General features: G+C 36.4%; 2 protein-coding genes across 3 annotated transcripts in view; one reads left to right on the forward strand and one right to left on the reverse strand.

Moving 5' to 3' along the window:
* Positions 1–16,067, forward strand: part of FZD5 (frizzled class receptor 5) — a 41,570-nt gene extending 25,503 nt beyond the window's left edge. The window contains exon 2 of the mRNA XM_070933211.1: positions 15,191–16,067. The gene's annotated coding sequence lies outside the window, so the exon portion shown is untranslated. The remainder of the gene's footprint in view (positions 1–15,190) is intronic.
* The window catches only part of CCNYL1 (cyclin Y like 1), a 33,194-nt gene that overhangs the window by 12,617 nt on the left and 3,124 nt on the right, over positions 1–17,453 (reverse strand). For both annotated transcript variants that reach the window (XR_011599786.1, XM_070933213.1), the window contains exons 2-5: positions 8,669–8,743; positions 7,706–7,740; positions 4,412–4,512; positions 1,790–1,825 (exon numbers count right to left, since the gene is read on the reverse strand). Coding sequence is in view for 1 of the 2 variants with exons in the window: in XM_070933213.1 (XP_070789314.1) it covers positions 1,790–1,825; positions 4,412–4,512; positions 7,706–7,740; positions 8,669–8,743 (247 nt within the window). In the remaining variant the exon portion in view is untranslated. The remainder of the gene's footprint in view (positions 1–1,789; positions 1,826–4,411; positions 4,513–7,705; positions 7,741–8,668; positions 8,744–17,453) is intronic.

A 17,453-nucleotide genomic window follows, 5' to 3' on the forward strand; every position in this document is an offset into this window, starting at 1 on the left:
CAACGTTCGTTATTATACTACCAGTTACTTTTGATCAGGTAAGAGTTTACATGAGGCCTTGGTTGGAGAATAGGATTTAGAAGTATAGAACATGCAAACATGGCTGTAACCTAAAGGGTAAGGCAACTCTGCCAGATTTGTTAGAGTTCTGGTTTTCTTTTAGAGGCCTCAAAGCCTTTGCAACTACTTTTTCCATCAGGCTCAATTTCCATTTTGGATGAACTTAATTACAGTATGACGCAGAATCAAAACCAACATGTAAAAGCCATCATAAGGGACATAAACTCGCATAGTCATTTTGCCATCACGTGACGTATCTCAACTTTCCCTTCTTTAAAACGGGGGTGGACGTGGTCACTGCATGACGCATCCAGCCCGCAGCCATGTGTTTGATACCCGATATACAGTTTTTATTCCCCAGTTACACAGCTGCTATGTATACAGAAGATGCCAGGTAACTATCTTCAGATAAAGAAAGTCTTATTAAAAAGGTACAGAGCAACCCTTATGCAGCATTGTTATTTAATGGCTTCCATCTTTACAGCCAATTCCCCATTATTTAAGGAGTGAAATTCAGCAAGGGGGGTGTCAATTAATTTAAATTAGCATCATTTAAATAAACATGAGAAAAATTAAATCAAATTTCCCTGCCATATTTTTTCCTCTCTTCCATAAGCCATGTTACTTTTTATTGTATTTCATTTTAAAAACTAGGCTTTGCATCTCTGACTTACTGCATGTGCAATTTTGCATACTTTCTTTCTTCTGTTTAACTCTGTAAATGTTATTTCTTTAAAATTTGCTTTGTAAGGTCATGATAAGAATATCAGAACCTGAGCAGACCACAGTGTTGTCCTTCTCTGTGGTCTTATCCCATTTCAGTTGATACTCCCAGCCCACTCTCACAATAACAAAGGGGCAAATAAAAATAATGCCTCTGATTGAAATATTGAAGGAAAGTCCAGATACTGGACAGATTTAAGTATCTTATTTTCAGTAAGCAAATGTGAAATACCTATGGTTTATAAGATCAATTATAAATACGTATACTACATATATTATTTAATTAATCCTTCATTTACATAAAGAACACCTAATTTAATACACTGCACTGTATAGAGGATTTAATTTTACTACTAAGTCCATCATCCTTTCCTTCAATTCTAATTCCCAAGTGAACACTTCCTAATTGGGTTGGTCCAGACCTCTGGTGGTACCACAGTTCAGGACATGCATATATTTAATCTTAGCCATTTACAGGAACTTAGCATTCACTTTTCAAATGCTCAATCCTTCTAAGTTTTAATATATTTAAAATTAAATAAATTCATTTTAAAAAAGCAAAATGTTGGATTTTTGTTTTTTAAAATCTATGTTGAGATGATAGCTTACTCAAAAGTCTTAAGAATTTTACATTTTCCTAAAGTATGTCCTTCTTCCTATGTTTAGGCATTAGCTCATATCAAGGTATTCCACTATGGAAATCCAGTATTGTTTGAAATAATTATTCTTTTAGATCAGTACAAAATATAGACAAAATACCAAGATACACTACAGTTCAATAACAAAATTATTATAAGCAATCCTTACAATTAAAAATAATTTTTTTGAAATGGGAAAAAAGGAAAGGAAAATATTTCCGAATTTAACAAAACAGGCCAATATATTAGTCATAGTTCTTGATATTTTAAGAGCAAGCAGCAAAATTACAGACTGCATCTTTACAAGGAATTACAAACAACATGATCATTATATGCAATTTCAAACAAGAAATTTTAGAAATGCTCACCTGTTCTTTATGTGATAATATATTGCTAAAGTAACACTGTGAAAAGAAAGGGAAGTCATTTAATTACAAGCAGAGCTATGAATGTAATTTTGATACATGATATTAGATAAAGAACACTTTTATACCCACATCATGTTTGAAACTTTAGTTCTTTCTTGTTTCTCATGTCCCTATTTCATTTTAAATTCTAAAACATCAGTTTAGAACAGAATGTTGTACATGTCCAGGTTTACCAGACATTAATATAAGGTTAAAAAATTATCCTATTCCAAACAAGGGTCACTACAAAACAGTGAACAAGCATGAATCTTGATATAGTCAAAGTACCCAAGAGTCTGAACAGCTGTTGTAGATATTAGAGTGTGATAGGGTACATTAAGCAAAGGAAAGGCTGCCTTGATTGAGTAGCCTCGAAGTGATCAGATCCAAGGCTCAAAATATCTCAGTGAAGTTATGAATTTAAGATTCACTGAGCAAGGCAATTCTCTAATCTGCAAGATCCAATCTAGGGTGGTCACTGGCACCAGAGGTTTTGTCTTCCGAGCAGTGGTGGGTTGCTACCAGTTCGCACTGGATAAGGTGAACCGGTAGTGGCAGCAGCGGGAGGCTCCACGCGCATGTGTGAGCAAACTGGTAGCGACGGACTTTGGAACCCACCCCTGATTCTGAGCATTCGGGCTTGTGCTGAAGCCTATCTTCAGGGAACTTTTCTCTAGCAGCCTGAAGTTCTCTGAAGATAGGCTTCAGCACGAGTCCGAATGCTCAGAAGACAAAACCTCTGGTCCTGGTGATCGAACCAGATTGGATCCTGCAGCATTATTCTGGGACACATATATTCACCTTAATTCTCTAATCTCTCCAATTTAAAAGCTCCAAATTATTAATATTTATAATTTGTTGAATTTGTCAGAGGTAATATTCGAAGAATACAATTTGGGAAGGGAGTTCATTTCATTTCATTTCATTCATTTGATTTAGGCCCAGCTTGACTCCAATGGACTTTTAACACGATAGGACCTACCTGCAAAGGGCTAAATTGATTTGCATGGATTATCCTGCTAGGTTGATAAAGGTCAATGAACAATATAAGGCACTCATAAAAAAAACTTAAACTGGGTTGAACTTGTGTTCAGCTAGAACCCAACAGAATTGGAAGTTAGTCTTAAGATCCTGTTATGGAAAAAAGGAGAATAAACTCCAATCTTTTTTTCCCTATAAATTGCTAGATTGAGAGTTGAGACTCATCCTTCAAGTATGTCATAATTGAAGTGCTCTACAAATATCACTTACACTTACAAATATCTTAGTTCCAAGCTTTAGCAGTTATTTCAGTTAACACTAGAGAAGATATTTCTGAAATGGTCAATTTTTTTAATCTTTTTTTTCATATACAGCTTAAGGTACCAAATATACCAATATTCCTTCCTCATATTTTCCCCAAAACAACTCTATGAAGTGAGTTGGGCTGGGAGAGTGACTGCTTAAAGCACCCAGCCATCTTTCTTGTCCAAGGCAGAACTAGAACTCAGTCCCCTGGCTTCTATGGTGGTGCTTTAACCACTAGATTAAAATGGGTCTCTTCTTCAGAGTTTTGTAGATTATTTCTTATAAATGTATTGCTATATACTTATGAATATTATATAAATATAATACTGTACAATACAATACAAAATGTACAGGTAGTCCTCATTTAACAATGGAAATTGGGAGAGGCAATTCCTTCACTAAGTGATGTGGTTGTCACATGATTGTGCTGACATACAAAGGCAACTCCAGTTGTGGTCATTAGGCAATTCCTGCACAGTTTCAGCTTCCCCATTGACTTTGCTTGTTGGAAGCTGGCAGGGAAGGTCACAAACAGTGATCAATAGTGAGCATGTGACCATAGGATGTTGTGACTATCGTAACTGGGAGCTGGTAATTAAGGATCCAAATCATAACAACATGACCATGGGGGCAGTGTATTAGCTTCAATTATGTGAAATGGTCATAAGTCTTCTCATTCAGTGCCACCATAACTTTGAATAGTCGCTGAATGAGGTCTACTTGTAATATCAATAGTATTTAAATAAGTTGATCTTATACAAAAAGTGCCTTTGTTTTGGGTTCAGAATTAACATACTAGTCCTGTTTTCTCTGCAATGCAGGATTCTACTTGCTTAGACTACTGTAACATTCAGATATTTAAAGGAAGAATTTCTTCTAAACTATGAGCTGATAAAATCTGCCCTAAAATCTGAGGATATGTATGGAATTTCAGCCAAGAATGTATTGTTCTGAGTTAAATATCTTAAGGTTACAAATCAACGATACATATGTTTGAAGATGGTCAAAAATACGAACAGGAACAATAGGATTAGAAATCAGTATGAGATAAACAATGAATAACAGTCATAAAATATGAGCTGTAGCCCCACTTCCCAAATTTAGAGAATTTTGGAATCAAATTGATGGTAGCATATAGATGTTGCTCTACCAATACTGAGAATAAGTGGGGGGATCTGTTTCAGCATATACTGATTTATCACTTCCTCTAGATTTGGTATGATTTTTTCTTGGATTTCATAGATTCAGGTGAGTTGAATTCAATGTGAGTTGAATTCAACATAAAGTGGTACATACCATTTTATTGTGCTCCTAAGATTAGGTTGGCTGACTGTGCTGTCATCTATAAATATAGTTGAACATGAACTATACTTTTTTGTAAGCTGCCCAGGGGAAACCTATGTGGAAAGAAAAATATATATATGAGTTTATAAAAATGTTTGAAAACCATGATTTCTGGGTTTAATCAGTATTATGCGTATTAGAATCACATAGACAATGTTATTAAATAAATCAAAAAATATTAAGGAGGACATTTAAATAGCTGGCCTGAGAATCAATAAACTAGCAAATAGAAATCAGCATCAGTAATATTTTCAGCAATGGCCAGTCATCGTATAAATTTTTCTTTCTTTCTTTTTTTCTTTTCTTGGTACCTGTTTTTCTTTTAAAGATTATCTGGCAAAGATAAAGATAAAGAAGAGACAGAAGACTTTCCAAGTAATAAAACACAGGGCAGAAATTTGTTTGATCACTATGTTGAACACATCACCACTTATTGAAATATCAGAAACAAATTCAATGAGATTTCAGAAAGAAACCATGTTGGAGTGAATCACTCTTCCAGTCCCAACTCAGATCAAGATCCATTTGTTGCTATTTTAAAAAGATTAAAACTTGATGTGACTATGTAATTAACATTTACTACATCTTTACATCAAAGCAAGAGAAAACAAATGCAGTTAACGTAGCAAGAATAGGTCAAAAATTGATATTCAAATCTAGGAAAGTAATGTCAGAATTTAAAGGCTATAGTAAACTGTGAGGAGTCAAAGACTCATCTGTAAAAAGGGAATGCTACATACTAACAGCAGTGAGATGACTGTAACCTTGCAGATGTTTCCCCTGCCCTCAATAACCCTTTTACATTCGCAGAAAAGGTAGATTCTCCATATTCCTGGGTTTCAAAAACAAAAATAACACTCCTCCTAATGACAAACTCTGGTCTACCTGCTCAGACTAAGATCCAACTAATCCAAAATTCTTTGTTGGATTTCTTAGCAATTTGGAGGCCTCAGGTGAACTATTTGATATATCACTAGTCTGCTGCCTATCTATGTTTGAGAATTCTAGGTGTTCTATTCTACTCTGGCAGCAAATTATCTCTGAAACAAATTGCCCGTTGTTCTTAACTGGGTTTATTCTACTAAGTGGGATTTTTAAAAAATATATATCATATTTTCATTGTTAATTATTCAAACCAAACATGCACAATTAGTGCACAAACTCTTTGCTAGAAGGCTTGGATATACAGTTGCAAGAAAAAGTATGTGAACCCCTTGGGATTACGTGGAGTTTTGCATGAATTGGTCATCAAATGTGCTCTGAACTTCATCTAAGTCACAACAATAGAAAAACACAGTCTGCTTAAAATAATACTACACAAACATTAGATGTTGCCATGGTTTAATTGAACTTAACATGTAAACATTCACAGTGCAGGGAGGAAAAAGTATGTGAACCTTTGGACTTAATAACTGGTTGACCCTCCTTTGGCAGCAATAACCTCAACCAAACGTTTCCTGTAGTTGCAGATCAGACCTGCACAACAATCTGGAGTAATTTTGGACCACTCCTCTTCACAAAACTGTTTCAGCGTAGCAATATTCTTGGGATGTCTGGTGTGAATCGCTCTCTTAAGGTCATGCCACAGCATTTCAATCGGGTTGAGGTCAGGACTCTTACTGGGCCACTCCAGAAGGCGTATTCTGTGCTGTTGAAGCCATTTTTTTTTGTTGAATTACTTGTATGCTTTGGGTCATTGTCCTGTTGCATCACCCATCCTCTGCGGAGCTTCAGTTGGCGGACAGATGGTCGTACGTGCAAAATGTCTTGATAAACTCTGGAATTCATTTTCCCATCAATGACAACAATCCATCCAGGCCCTGAGGCAGCAAACCAGCCCCAAACCATGATGCTCCCTCCGCCATGTTTTACAGTGGGGATGAGGTTTTGATGTTGGTGTGCTGTGCCTTTTTTTCTCCACACATAGTGTTGTGTGTTTTTCCCAAACAACTCAATTTTGGTTTCATCTGTCCACAGTATATTTTGCCAGTAGTGCTGTGGAACATCCAGGTGCTCTTTTGCAAACTTCAAACGTGCTGCAATATTTTTTTTTGGACAGCAATGGCTTCCTCCGTGGTGTCCTCCCATGTACTCTATTCTTGTTTAATGTTTTCCTTATTGTAGATGTGTCAACAAAAATGTTAGCATGTGCCAGAGATGTGCCTAGCTGACACTCTAGGAGTCTTCTTTACCTCATTAAGCATTCTGCGCTGTGCTCTTGCAGTCATTTTTAGGGAGAGTAGCAACAGTGCTAAACTTTCTCCATTTGTAGACAGTCTGTCTTACCGTGGACACATGAACATCAAGGCTTTTGGAGATACTTTTGTAACCCTTTCCAGCTTCATGCAAGTCAACAATTCTTGATCGTAGGTCTTCTGAGAGCTCTTTTCTGCGAGGCATGGTTCACATCAGACAGAGCTTCTTGAAACCAGTAAACCCAAAACAGGTGTGTGTTTTTAAAGGGCAGGACAGCTGTCAGCAACACATCCAATATCATCACACTGATTGGAGTCAAGGTTGGCTCACTCCTGGCTCCAATTAGCTCTTGGAGAAGTCATTAGGCTAGGGGCTCACATACTTTTTCTTCCCTGCACTGTGAATGTTTACATGTTATGTTCAATTAAACCATGGCAACATCTAATGTTTGTGCAGTATTATTTTAAGCAGACTGTGTTTTTCTATTGTTGTGACTTAGATGAAGTTCAGAGCACATTTTATGACCAATTCATGCAAAACTCCACGTAATCCCAAGGGGTTCACATACTTTTTCTTGCAACTGTAAACTTGTGGGTCTTTTCTAAAGCTATTGTCAGGTTTTGCAGCATTTGTTCTACTTTCTACTCCCTTCTTTTTGCAAAGAATATTGTGCCATCATCCAACACCCATCCATTGCCCTATGTTACTTAACTTTCTCCTGCTGCTCTGAAATAAAATCTATGGTTTTTTTCCTAGCAATTAATAGGAATAAGAGGAGGAGTGGCAATGGGACTATTCTTCCTCTATAGCTTTAAAATTGTGAGCAGGAGGAGATGCATTCTTCTCACCTGATTGCATCTTCAAAGGTATCTTATAACTATCACAAAAGTAAGGGAGAGAAACAAGCTCTGGGCTGAAGTCTGGTTGTATGACTTGAAACCTCTTCTACTCCATTCACCAGAAAATTTTAAAAAATCATTTTCTATAGAGAAACAAGAACCATGACTATTCTTTTTATTTACTCCTTTCACAGCTATTGTATGTACTTACATGGTTGATGTGGTTGCTCTTTCTCTTCTCTCTCACTGAAAAAGGAGAAACAAGTTCAGTCAATCAATACATTGTTTTTTAAATTCTACTTTAAAATGCAGCACCCGTTTGAAGTTTTCCCTTTCTACACATTCAACCTTAACAATATTTTGGAATTATCTGAAAATAATTTACGATAATAAAAAACATAGTGAGGCAGCTTGTTGGGTTTTTTAAAAACCTATTGTACCTAGATATTAAAAGCAATAAATATCACTCAATTCCACAGAAGCAACTCCTTCTTTTTTGCTTGTTTCTTAGATCAGGGGAAATAGCAATAATTCATCCTGTGAATTAGAGAATTTCCTGATTCAAACATTTATTTTACAATGGTGACATATAAAGAAAGCCAATAAATAAATAAAAAAATAAAAAAACCTGCACTGTTTCTATAAAAAGACTCAATATTGTAAAAGAGTTATGAATGGTTTAGAAAGGTGGAAACATGATGCTACATGAGTATCAAGGCTGAATGTTAATATAAAATTATCTCAGTAAACATTAGCATGTTAATTTGAAATATAACTCATTGAAAATTGACTGAAAATTTTTTTCCCACTAGGAGGGAATGAGCTGACAGAAGTAACGTCTTCTGGAGGCAGTGAATCATATTGCTAGGAATATTGCAAATGGTGCTTGATGAGAAAGTTGCTTCAATCACTGATTATAAGATAACCACCTTCTAACTCTCAAATATGGCACCCAGCCGTTCTTAGTTAATAGTTATTCTACTGAATGGGGAGTATTTGGAATGAATTAAGAGGATTAAAAAGAAACAGTCTCAGACAAACAGCTATGAAAAATGCAGTGAAGAGCAAGCAAAAATGTGGAAGCAAACAACGCTTTGACAGAAATGGAAAGGAATTAAACACCCACTCCATCTCCTCCCATCCTCTTTTTTAAAGGGAGCAAAAATTAGCTTACCATCTGTTTGGGATTTGCTCAAGAAAATTGTGCTTGCTCTAGGATGGTCAGATGGGTTTGACTCCAATGCTAAATCTGAAACAAATATGAAGTGAGGCAGCTATTCAGAAATGATTCCCTTTTTGGAAGAATAAATCAGTTAAAACCCAAATCTCGCTTAAGAAGTATTACATTTTAAATCTGTTTCTAGATGACCTCAGGATATGTTTCTTAATAAACAGTCCTAATATTTATACATTGATCTCACATGCTTAGAGAATTTGAACTGTATCTCAGAATCACAGCAATAGATCTAAACAGCAGAGATATTAGATTTAAAAGTAAACAGCATGGAAAAGCTAATAGAACAGTCAAGTGTTAAGTGCATTAGCCCTTTTACTTAAATCAATGGTGTTTCCAAAAATTCAAACAGTTGTAAAATCTATCAAAGCTATAGTAACAGGAAAATACTTAACGAACAACCACAAAATGAATATGCTATCACACTTATTATTTGTCATTGCCACGATTCCACTTTTAGTGGTTTCCTAAATCAATTATGGTTGGGCAAGACAGAGGAAGAGAGGCCACTGAAAGGAGGTCTTTCATTTTAGTAATAGGCCTGCGGCTCCTGTAGTAGCAATATTGGTATCATGGTAGGCAAGGCAAGGCAAAGCAAAACTGGTTGTGTTGATTCACAGTAACCCAGAGATTTCAACTAACACTCAGGAAGAGCTGTATCATCCTAAATCCTAAATCCTCATGAGTTCATTACTCAATTACTACAAGGCAGACATTAGCAGAGCAAGAATCCAAAATGATTTCCGTTATGGGATTGCTAAACATCCAGTAGTAGGCAACTCGTACTGCCAACTAGGGGCAGTCACTAAAGCATCCACAGGATGGTGGAGGGACAACTGGTAGTATGGTCCGAATGCCTCAGACCTAACTGAGCAATTGTCAGCTTTGGTGTAATAATAATACAGGTGGGTACTCTTTTGTTTGCTTCTGATGGCCAAATCCCTTTGGCATCACTTTCAATAGACAAATTGTAATCTTCCTCTATCACTTATGCAGGAAAGATGTGTTGGTGCTGCTGAAAATAAGCCCTTATATATTTATTTCATCTCAGTCATGTACATAGTTACCTCTCCATCACCATGCACTAGTTGGATGAGATTAAGGTGTTTGCTGCTATATTTGCCAGCATCTCCTATGTGACAAAATGCGGTCTCATACAGAAGGGATCTCCTTCACGCCACATGCTATTTCTGATTCACAGGGCACAATTGCTGCTGCTAAGATGCCCATGGTAAAGAAGTGGGCAGCCATTATCGGTTCCAATGTAATCTCTGAACACTAGGATTTGCCAGGAATACTTTTATTGGTAAATTTTATTGGTAAATAATGTGGGTATTTCTGTCAGAGTATTCAGGGGAAGTATAAGGACAAGTACCGTGTTTCCCTGAAAATAAGATCCTGTCTTATATATTTTTTTGAACCCTGAAATAAACGCTTGGCCTTATTGCCATCCGCTCAAAAGCCCGATTGGGCTTATTATCAGGGGATGTCTTATTTTGGGGAAAACAGGGTACTACTGACCCTGACACCAGATCTCTCTGAATGTCTCTATTCAGTGGAACCATCTACACTACCTGCTATGAAAGCAGCTGTTTGAAGTGCAAGCAACCAAACTACATGGACATATTTCCTTGATCTCTGGAAAGGGAGATTCATAGCCAAGGCAGTTTCTGTGTATGAGCTATTCTGTTTTGCAATATATCTCTCAAGGGCTGAGTGAGCCACTTAAGAGGTATTTGGTTTTTTTTTCTCCAATTGAAAATTCCTGAACGAACTCTTGAAAATATAAGAACTTGTGTATGTTCTTATATATGTTCACTGCCTTGACCTATTCATAAAAATATTAAGGTGGAATAAAAATCTAATAAAACAAATAAATAATAAACTTTGACAGTCTGACTTCATATTCTACCAAAAACTATGGGTACAAACAAGCACACCATATTTATAGGCTTAAGTGAGCCAATGGTGAGGGGAAGCTAATTGACAATGACTAACTCCCTACAATCTCCCCTGCTTTTACAGAGATTTCCTGTCTATAAGAAATGGTCCAAGCTGAAGGAAAGAGATTAGGTTCCCTCCAGAAAGAGAGGAAATGCTTCATGCCCAATAGCAACAGAAGTCAAGACTCTTGTTCTGGCATGAAAAGTCCTTCAGCAGATACAAGCATGTGAATCTCCTAGTTAGGGCAACATGCCTGTTGCATTTCCAGGGAGAACAGTAATGCCATCAGATGACTTGCTGCATTCTATCCTACTTAAGTAAGCTAGAGCAAATCAGGGTGATGGAGCCATTCCTATTTTGGGCAGCCAATACACAAGTCTGCTTAGACCTGTAGCACTCAACGTGGACCAATAGCCTGTCTATATATATGTGATGCTGGGATGAAAAGTTAATGGAGTAGGTTTCTCATACTCGATTCCCATCATTTTACAAGGATGGAACACTCAAAATACTTCAAACTGGAATCAACCTAAATCATTCAGGTATTTCAAGGTTTGTTGCAGTGTAACATAATCAATTCAAAATATTTCAATAGAACTTTCTGAATGAGATGTCTTAAGCTTAAAACATTTTCAATTCTGTGCACACACCTAAATATAAGTGCTATTGTGAAGAATCATTGCATAAGTGTATGGGTCATAATGGAAAGGAATCTCTCTAGTGCCTCTTAACTTAATAGACCTGAATGGTGAATGAAAAGGTTTTTGTTACAGTTCTTCACATATAAGTAGGTTGATATCACCCATAGTGAACAGAAGCTAACTGGAGATGGATTTTGATAATTTTGGAAGGGCAGAGGTTTCTCACCTCTGCATTAAAGCACATTTTAAATTTAGTTTAGAAATGCACATGCAACAGAGTTTCAGTCTACACAAAGCAATCTTTCTGATCATCTTCAAAAAGGGGCTCATGAAGAGTATGTTACAAAACAGTTCATTTTCTCTCGATCAACTGCAATGTATCTGCCTAACATGTTAAAAGCACTGCTAATTTTATCTGTACTTTCCCAGTTGGTACAGTATTTCCACAAAAATAAAATTCCATTTAAGCCCAACTGAAAGCATCTTTTCAAAATACACAATTTCCAATCTATATCCCCTCCATTTTGTTGGATTTAAATCTCATTTTATGTCAATCATCCCCAGTCTCCAAACTGTTAAAAAAAAAAGGGGGGGGGACACAACACTCAAAAAGTGTTGAAAGGTTCAGCAGCTCCTTGGGTTGAAAATGAAAATGAGAAGTGCAGATCAATAATTTTAGCATACTGATGACACTTTAGAGTATCTGGGATATTTTTCTGTGTTTCATATGCACATTTGGAAAAAAAGGGGGAGGGGAAATGGAATTTTCTAGCACTCCATAGGCTACCGGCCATGGGTAGGAGAGAACTCATCAAATACTACCTTCTGTGACTATTCCTCCAGGAAAGACCACAATTGTGCTTCTTAAGCCTAAACCATGCAGTTCGGATATTGGACTCTAATGAAATGAGACCCATAGGAATCCCATTCCAAATGTAAAGATACAGTGTATCAAGTATTCACACCTAGCATCCAGACATTAATATGATTCCTTTATATGAAGCTGCCTAGAGTTGCTTTTTAGAGTAAAATGGGTGGCATATAAATTTAACAAATATGGTAAATGTATGATTCTGTACATAGCAACAGGAACATACCAAAATTCACTTAAGAAATGTCTCACTTAACAAAAATTTGGGGCTCAATTGTGCTCATAAATCAAGGATTACCTGTAAGTGCACATTTTTTTCAAATTCAGACTGAGATGTAAACAGGTATTTTATCAAACTCTACCAATGTTAGAACAATCTCGTTTGAATTCAGAATCCTTCCAGAGAAGGCAGAATAACTTCTTCTGGACCCCAAGTAATTCTTGTAGGTAATTTTAACTTAAAATAGGTCAAACATTTTATGTACCTCTAGATTAGGGATGTGTAAAGTATTCTGTGCATGGACGTTTCATACACGGGATGGTCTGTGTCTGGATTGAAATGTGTTCCATCTGTGAATGGATCTGCCACATGTTTTGTATGAACGTGGACTTGGGAAATGTATGCTATGGGCCAATTTGTGTCAGTAGCTCATAGGAAATAGAGACCAAAAAAGCAAGGAATGGGTTGGCAAAGTATGCCAAGCAAGGGTGTTGTGGCCAAAGGGAAAAAGAGAGGCAGTGCAGTTAGGCAGGTGGAATATGGGGTCAAGGGTTACGATGGCAGCGAAGAAGTTGGGAGAAAAAAGGGAAGAACACTGGAAACACTGGGCCAGAACACAAGACACTTGGAAGAGGAAGGTAGAACTCTACTTGTCCAGTAAGATCCTCCAAAATGTTTCAATCCGAGTCAGGTTGAGTATGTTCCAATTCTGCTCAATTGTGGCTTGTCCAGAACATTCCAGCAAAACTTGCACGATACAATGTGGTTGTTCTATGCATAGAATGAAATTTATTTTATATTTTGTGCACAACCCTACTCTACACATCACTTATCCGAGATTTTATACAACATATAGCCCCATACTCTGGAGATATTCACTCAAAGACCCTTGAAAGCCTGACACCAAATTGTAATTTTCAATGTAATATTTTAAGAAAATTATTAACTATTTGGAGAATAACCAACTCTATTTACAGTATTTAATGTAATTAATTAAGTTTAAATTGACATTAAATCCATTTATACTTTTTGTTATGTTCTCACATTTTTTAGAGTGCAGTTCCCAGCATACCAATCAAATTCTACCCAAAAAGCTGCAACGTTCCTAATTTGCACAATAGCGAAAAAAGTTAATAGTTAAATTTTAAAATAGGGGTTGATTTTGGCCTACAAATATCCAAGTATCCAAGAATCTGAAGCTCTACTCTTGAGCTCACACACATGTGCTTTCTACATCTTTACAAAGGGAAGGAAAAGCAGTTCCTCAGGAAACCATTAGTTCAGAATCAGAGCACTGTGAAATGATACAATCTGAGGTTTCAACCTTCACCATTTGGAAAAAAAAAGAGAGGTGGCAAACCAGCTTCTGTGAATTATTGCTTCATGGTGTTCCATCACAGTGTGTGATAGCAAAGAGTACAGCTTCAGGAAAAGGAAAAGGCTTTAGAGAGGTCCATTATTGTAATCTACAATAGTCCCTGGGAGAAAGCCTGGAAAATGTTCCCACTCTCTGGGTGGGTACTTTTTTCCACTCCTAAATGAAATGTATTTTCACATCATTTCTACACTAAAAAGTCTTAGCACCAGTACTAAATCCATGTACGCTTTGAATCAAAATTTTCTAAGAATGAGACAATTGTGAGAATTTAGCAACAGCAATTAAATCATGGTACATTAAAAACAGCAATTTTGTCACCAAGAAAGAGTGTAAATAAAACTAAAACTAATTTAAACTAAGTTTTCCGATAATTCATGACTATTACATGAAAGTGTAATAAGTATTACATTAAAGTGTTGATATACATATGAAGAAATATAGAGTTGAGTGTATAAAGCCTAATATTTCAATATTTATTCAATATTTATAAAATTGAAATACAGAGAAGGGCATTAATTCAAATTTATTTTTCAGATATATAAGAAAAGTCAACTATTTCTTATTTCACTCTCTGCACACATGCAAGAATACCAAGCAATATAATTTACCTAACAAGTAACAAATATGTTCTAATAACTTGGGTTCCTATAATGTTCTTAAAATCAACCCATATGATTTTGGCAGTTTGTGTTCAGTCACTTAACACTGACTGAAATTAAATGGCAATTCTTTTTGCTAAATGTATGAAAAATTTTGCTTAATCAACAAATTATTTTCTTTGTTCATAGAAATGTTTAGCTACCTGAGATAGTCTATTGTTCAACTTGGCAATCTGAAAACTGAATACATAATATGTTAAAATAAAGTTGTAGAACAGACTTGGGCATTTTACGGGCCTAGGGCCACATCTGACCCTGTTCTGCCTGCGTGAGGTCAATCAGAAATTAGAAATCAAATGTACATACGTGTGTGCCATGTATGCAATACAACTGCATTGCTTCTGTTTTTAAGGTGACTATTTTTTCCAATTTACATATGTGTGTGCATGACTTACTTTTACAGCTCTATTGTTTGACCCTCCATAACAATTCCAGTTTCTCATGTTGTCCCTTGAAAAAATTAATTGCTCATCCTGTTGTATTCAGTATGTTTTATTTTCAAGCATATGTAGTAGTATATATGTAAAAACAGAATTTATAAAAAAAATAACCCGTGGAAATGCTAAATGGCATTTGCTTCTGAAGCAAGCCCCAGAGTATAATTTTATAGTACTGGTTTATTTAGTGTATGACATCTACATCTATGCAATCACTGATATACAAATTTAGTTTGAATAAATATATATATAGTATGTGGACAATACAATTAACCCCCCCCCTTTTTACGACTCTGTAATCTCTTTATTCAGGGTAGAGTCTGGACGACTGCATGGAGCTGAGCATTTACAGGCCAGATGCCCTTCCTGACACCTACGTGGAGTTCAAACAGATATTTACTCTTTGCGTCCTGAGAGAGAAACATCTGTCACTACCTAGGATTGAACTCTCAACCTTCTAAGTGGGAGACAAGCATCTTTACCATTAGGCCACCATGCTGCTCTATGTGAAGAATACAATGTAGGAAATAAAATATTAAATTAAGATAAAACCATAATAAAATCACCATAATATGGAGCCATACAATTGCAATGAGATAGGATGTTATAATTCATTATCTAAGGAAGCTAACCATCTAACTGTTTCTGATATGGCTGCATTCATATCATCCCAGGTGCCTTGAAATTTCCTGAAGGTACATTCTTGAACTATATGTGTTATTGTTTCGGTGCACCAGTGTCACATTTCAGGGTTCACAGCCATCCCCCACTTAAAGAGCTTTGCCTTAGTTCTTCCTAATTCTATTCTGGCTAGTATTAGTTAAAGGTCGTAGAGCTGTGACACCTATTTTTAAGAAGTGCCTTATAAAGCACACCTTGTATCTTATTCATCTACTCTGAGCAGGATAAGCCTTACCATGTTTCATACTTTGTCAATATAGAACTATTCAAGTAAACACAAGTCAACTGAAAATTTTGAAGTAACTCTAAAATCTTATGTCTATTTCTTTCTCTGTCTTAATAGTATGTATTCAAGAAAACTGTATTCAAGAAAACTATTTTTTATTTCCTACAATATTTAATTCTGTGCTGTGCCATTGTTTTAGTAGCCACTTAAAATTGGTTTTATATTACGTTTATGTTTAGGATTTTAAATTTGTTCTTTCCATCATCATTGCAGACTTTGAAAATATTAAAGCTTGCATTTTTACCATTTCATCCTAAAGAAAACAAATATTAAATTTCAATAAATAGAACAAACCAAACCAATTATTTGCTGTAATGATTGGGATTTATTTGTGGCTTGCTATAGCTCCACTCTAAATGATAAAAAATAAACCTAGGATCATGCCACATGGGCTCCACTGTATAGAGAAGCTGAGGGGTGGATCAGCCAGATCTCCTCAAATGTGATCTCCACTGCTCTGAACATTGTGTTTGAGAAGGAGAGCCAGTCACACTGCCCCTTGGCATCCCTGAAGGTTATGTGGCACTGTCCGGGAAGCAAGTACCGTTTTGGTGCAGCCACAACTCATTGCAGCCACTCTTACAAGGTTGCCCACTTTCAGAATGCTGCCACATGGCCTCCACTGTGTAAAGTCACATAATGGAGGGGCTACTTCCAGAAAGAGATCTACTGAAAAGGTAAATAACCAATCTGTGATGCGGGGGGAGTAGGATGTGGAACCCAGTAGAGTGGGAAAAAGGTCCAAGTCCTACAAGGACTCGGTGGGGTGGAAACATTGGCCCAAGGCTTGTGGTGACCCAATGTGGTAGGAAGCAGAACATGGGATCGCTCAGGGGCTGTGAGAGGCCTTGGGAAGCCTGGGATAGGCCATGAGGGCAGGTGTTACAGTGTAAGCCTAAACCTGCACTAGGCCTCCCTATGAGATATCCCATGCTCCACTTAACAACCCCATAAGGGAGAGCAGTTAAGACAGACAATCACATGGGTGCCTTGCTTAACAGCCATTGTCACTGTAATAGGTGGGTTTGGACAGTAATAAGTCAAGAACTCCCTTACTCTGCATTCAAACAAGGCATCTCAATCATGTTGGAAATGCTTTTACTAAGACTGCTTTGAACTCAAAACACTCCCAAAATTATCAAGAGGGCAATCTTGTGCAGAAAATACATTTTAAAGCTCAAAACAGAACATTTTGAATAGGAAAGAATTTGGAAACATCCTGTACAACATTACAAAATTTATATTCATCATTCTCCAGTTTATAATTACCAAAAACAGCTAATACATAAAACAGTTCAAAGATAATTCACAATAACCTGTAAAAGTTGAAGAGTACAACTGTGTTTTGTATAGGCATTTACATCTATTTTCTTAATCAGTAATATTGCATTCATATATTAAATTCAGTAGTAAATCACTTCTCATATATTCTAGTTTAAAAGATGAATAAATTCTTCTACATATTATCCCCATGGGTCATTCTTGCTAACAAGGAACCAAGATTTCCTTGCTGTTTCCTTCCTGATGAATTTTATGAAAAAAGAATGTTAAAGGTTTTGGCATCATTTAGCTAGTGTTGTCAGTTGCTGCATTACAGAAGATCTTTCT

The sequence above is a fragment of the Pituophis catenifer genome, unplaced genomic scaffold (assembly GCF_029215685.1).
Source record: "Pituophis catenifer annectens isolate HBS135680 unplaced genomic scaffold, rPitCat1.0.hap2 SCAF_1, whole genome shotgun sequence".
Classification (NCBI taxonomy): Eukaryota; Metazoa; Chordata; class Lepidosauria; order Squamata; family Colubridae; genus Pituophis; species Pituophis catenifer.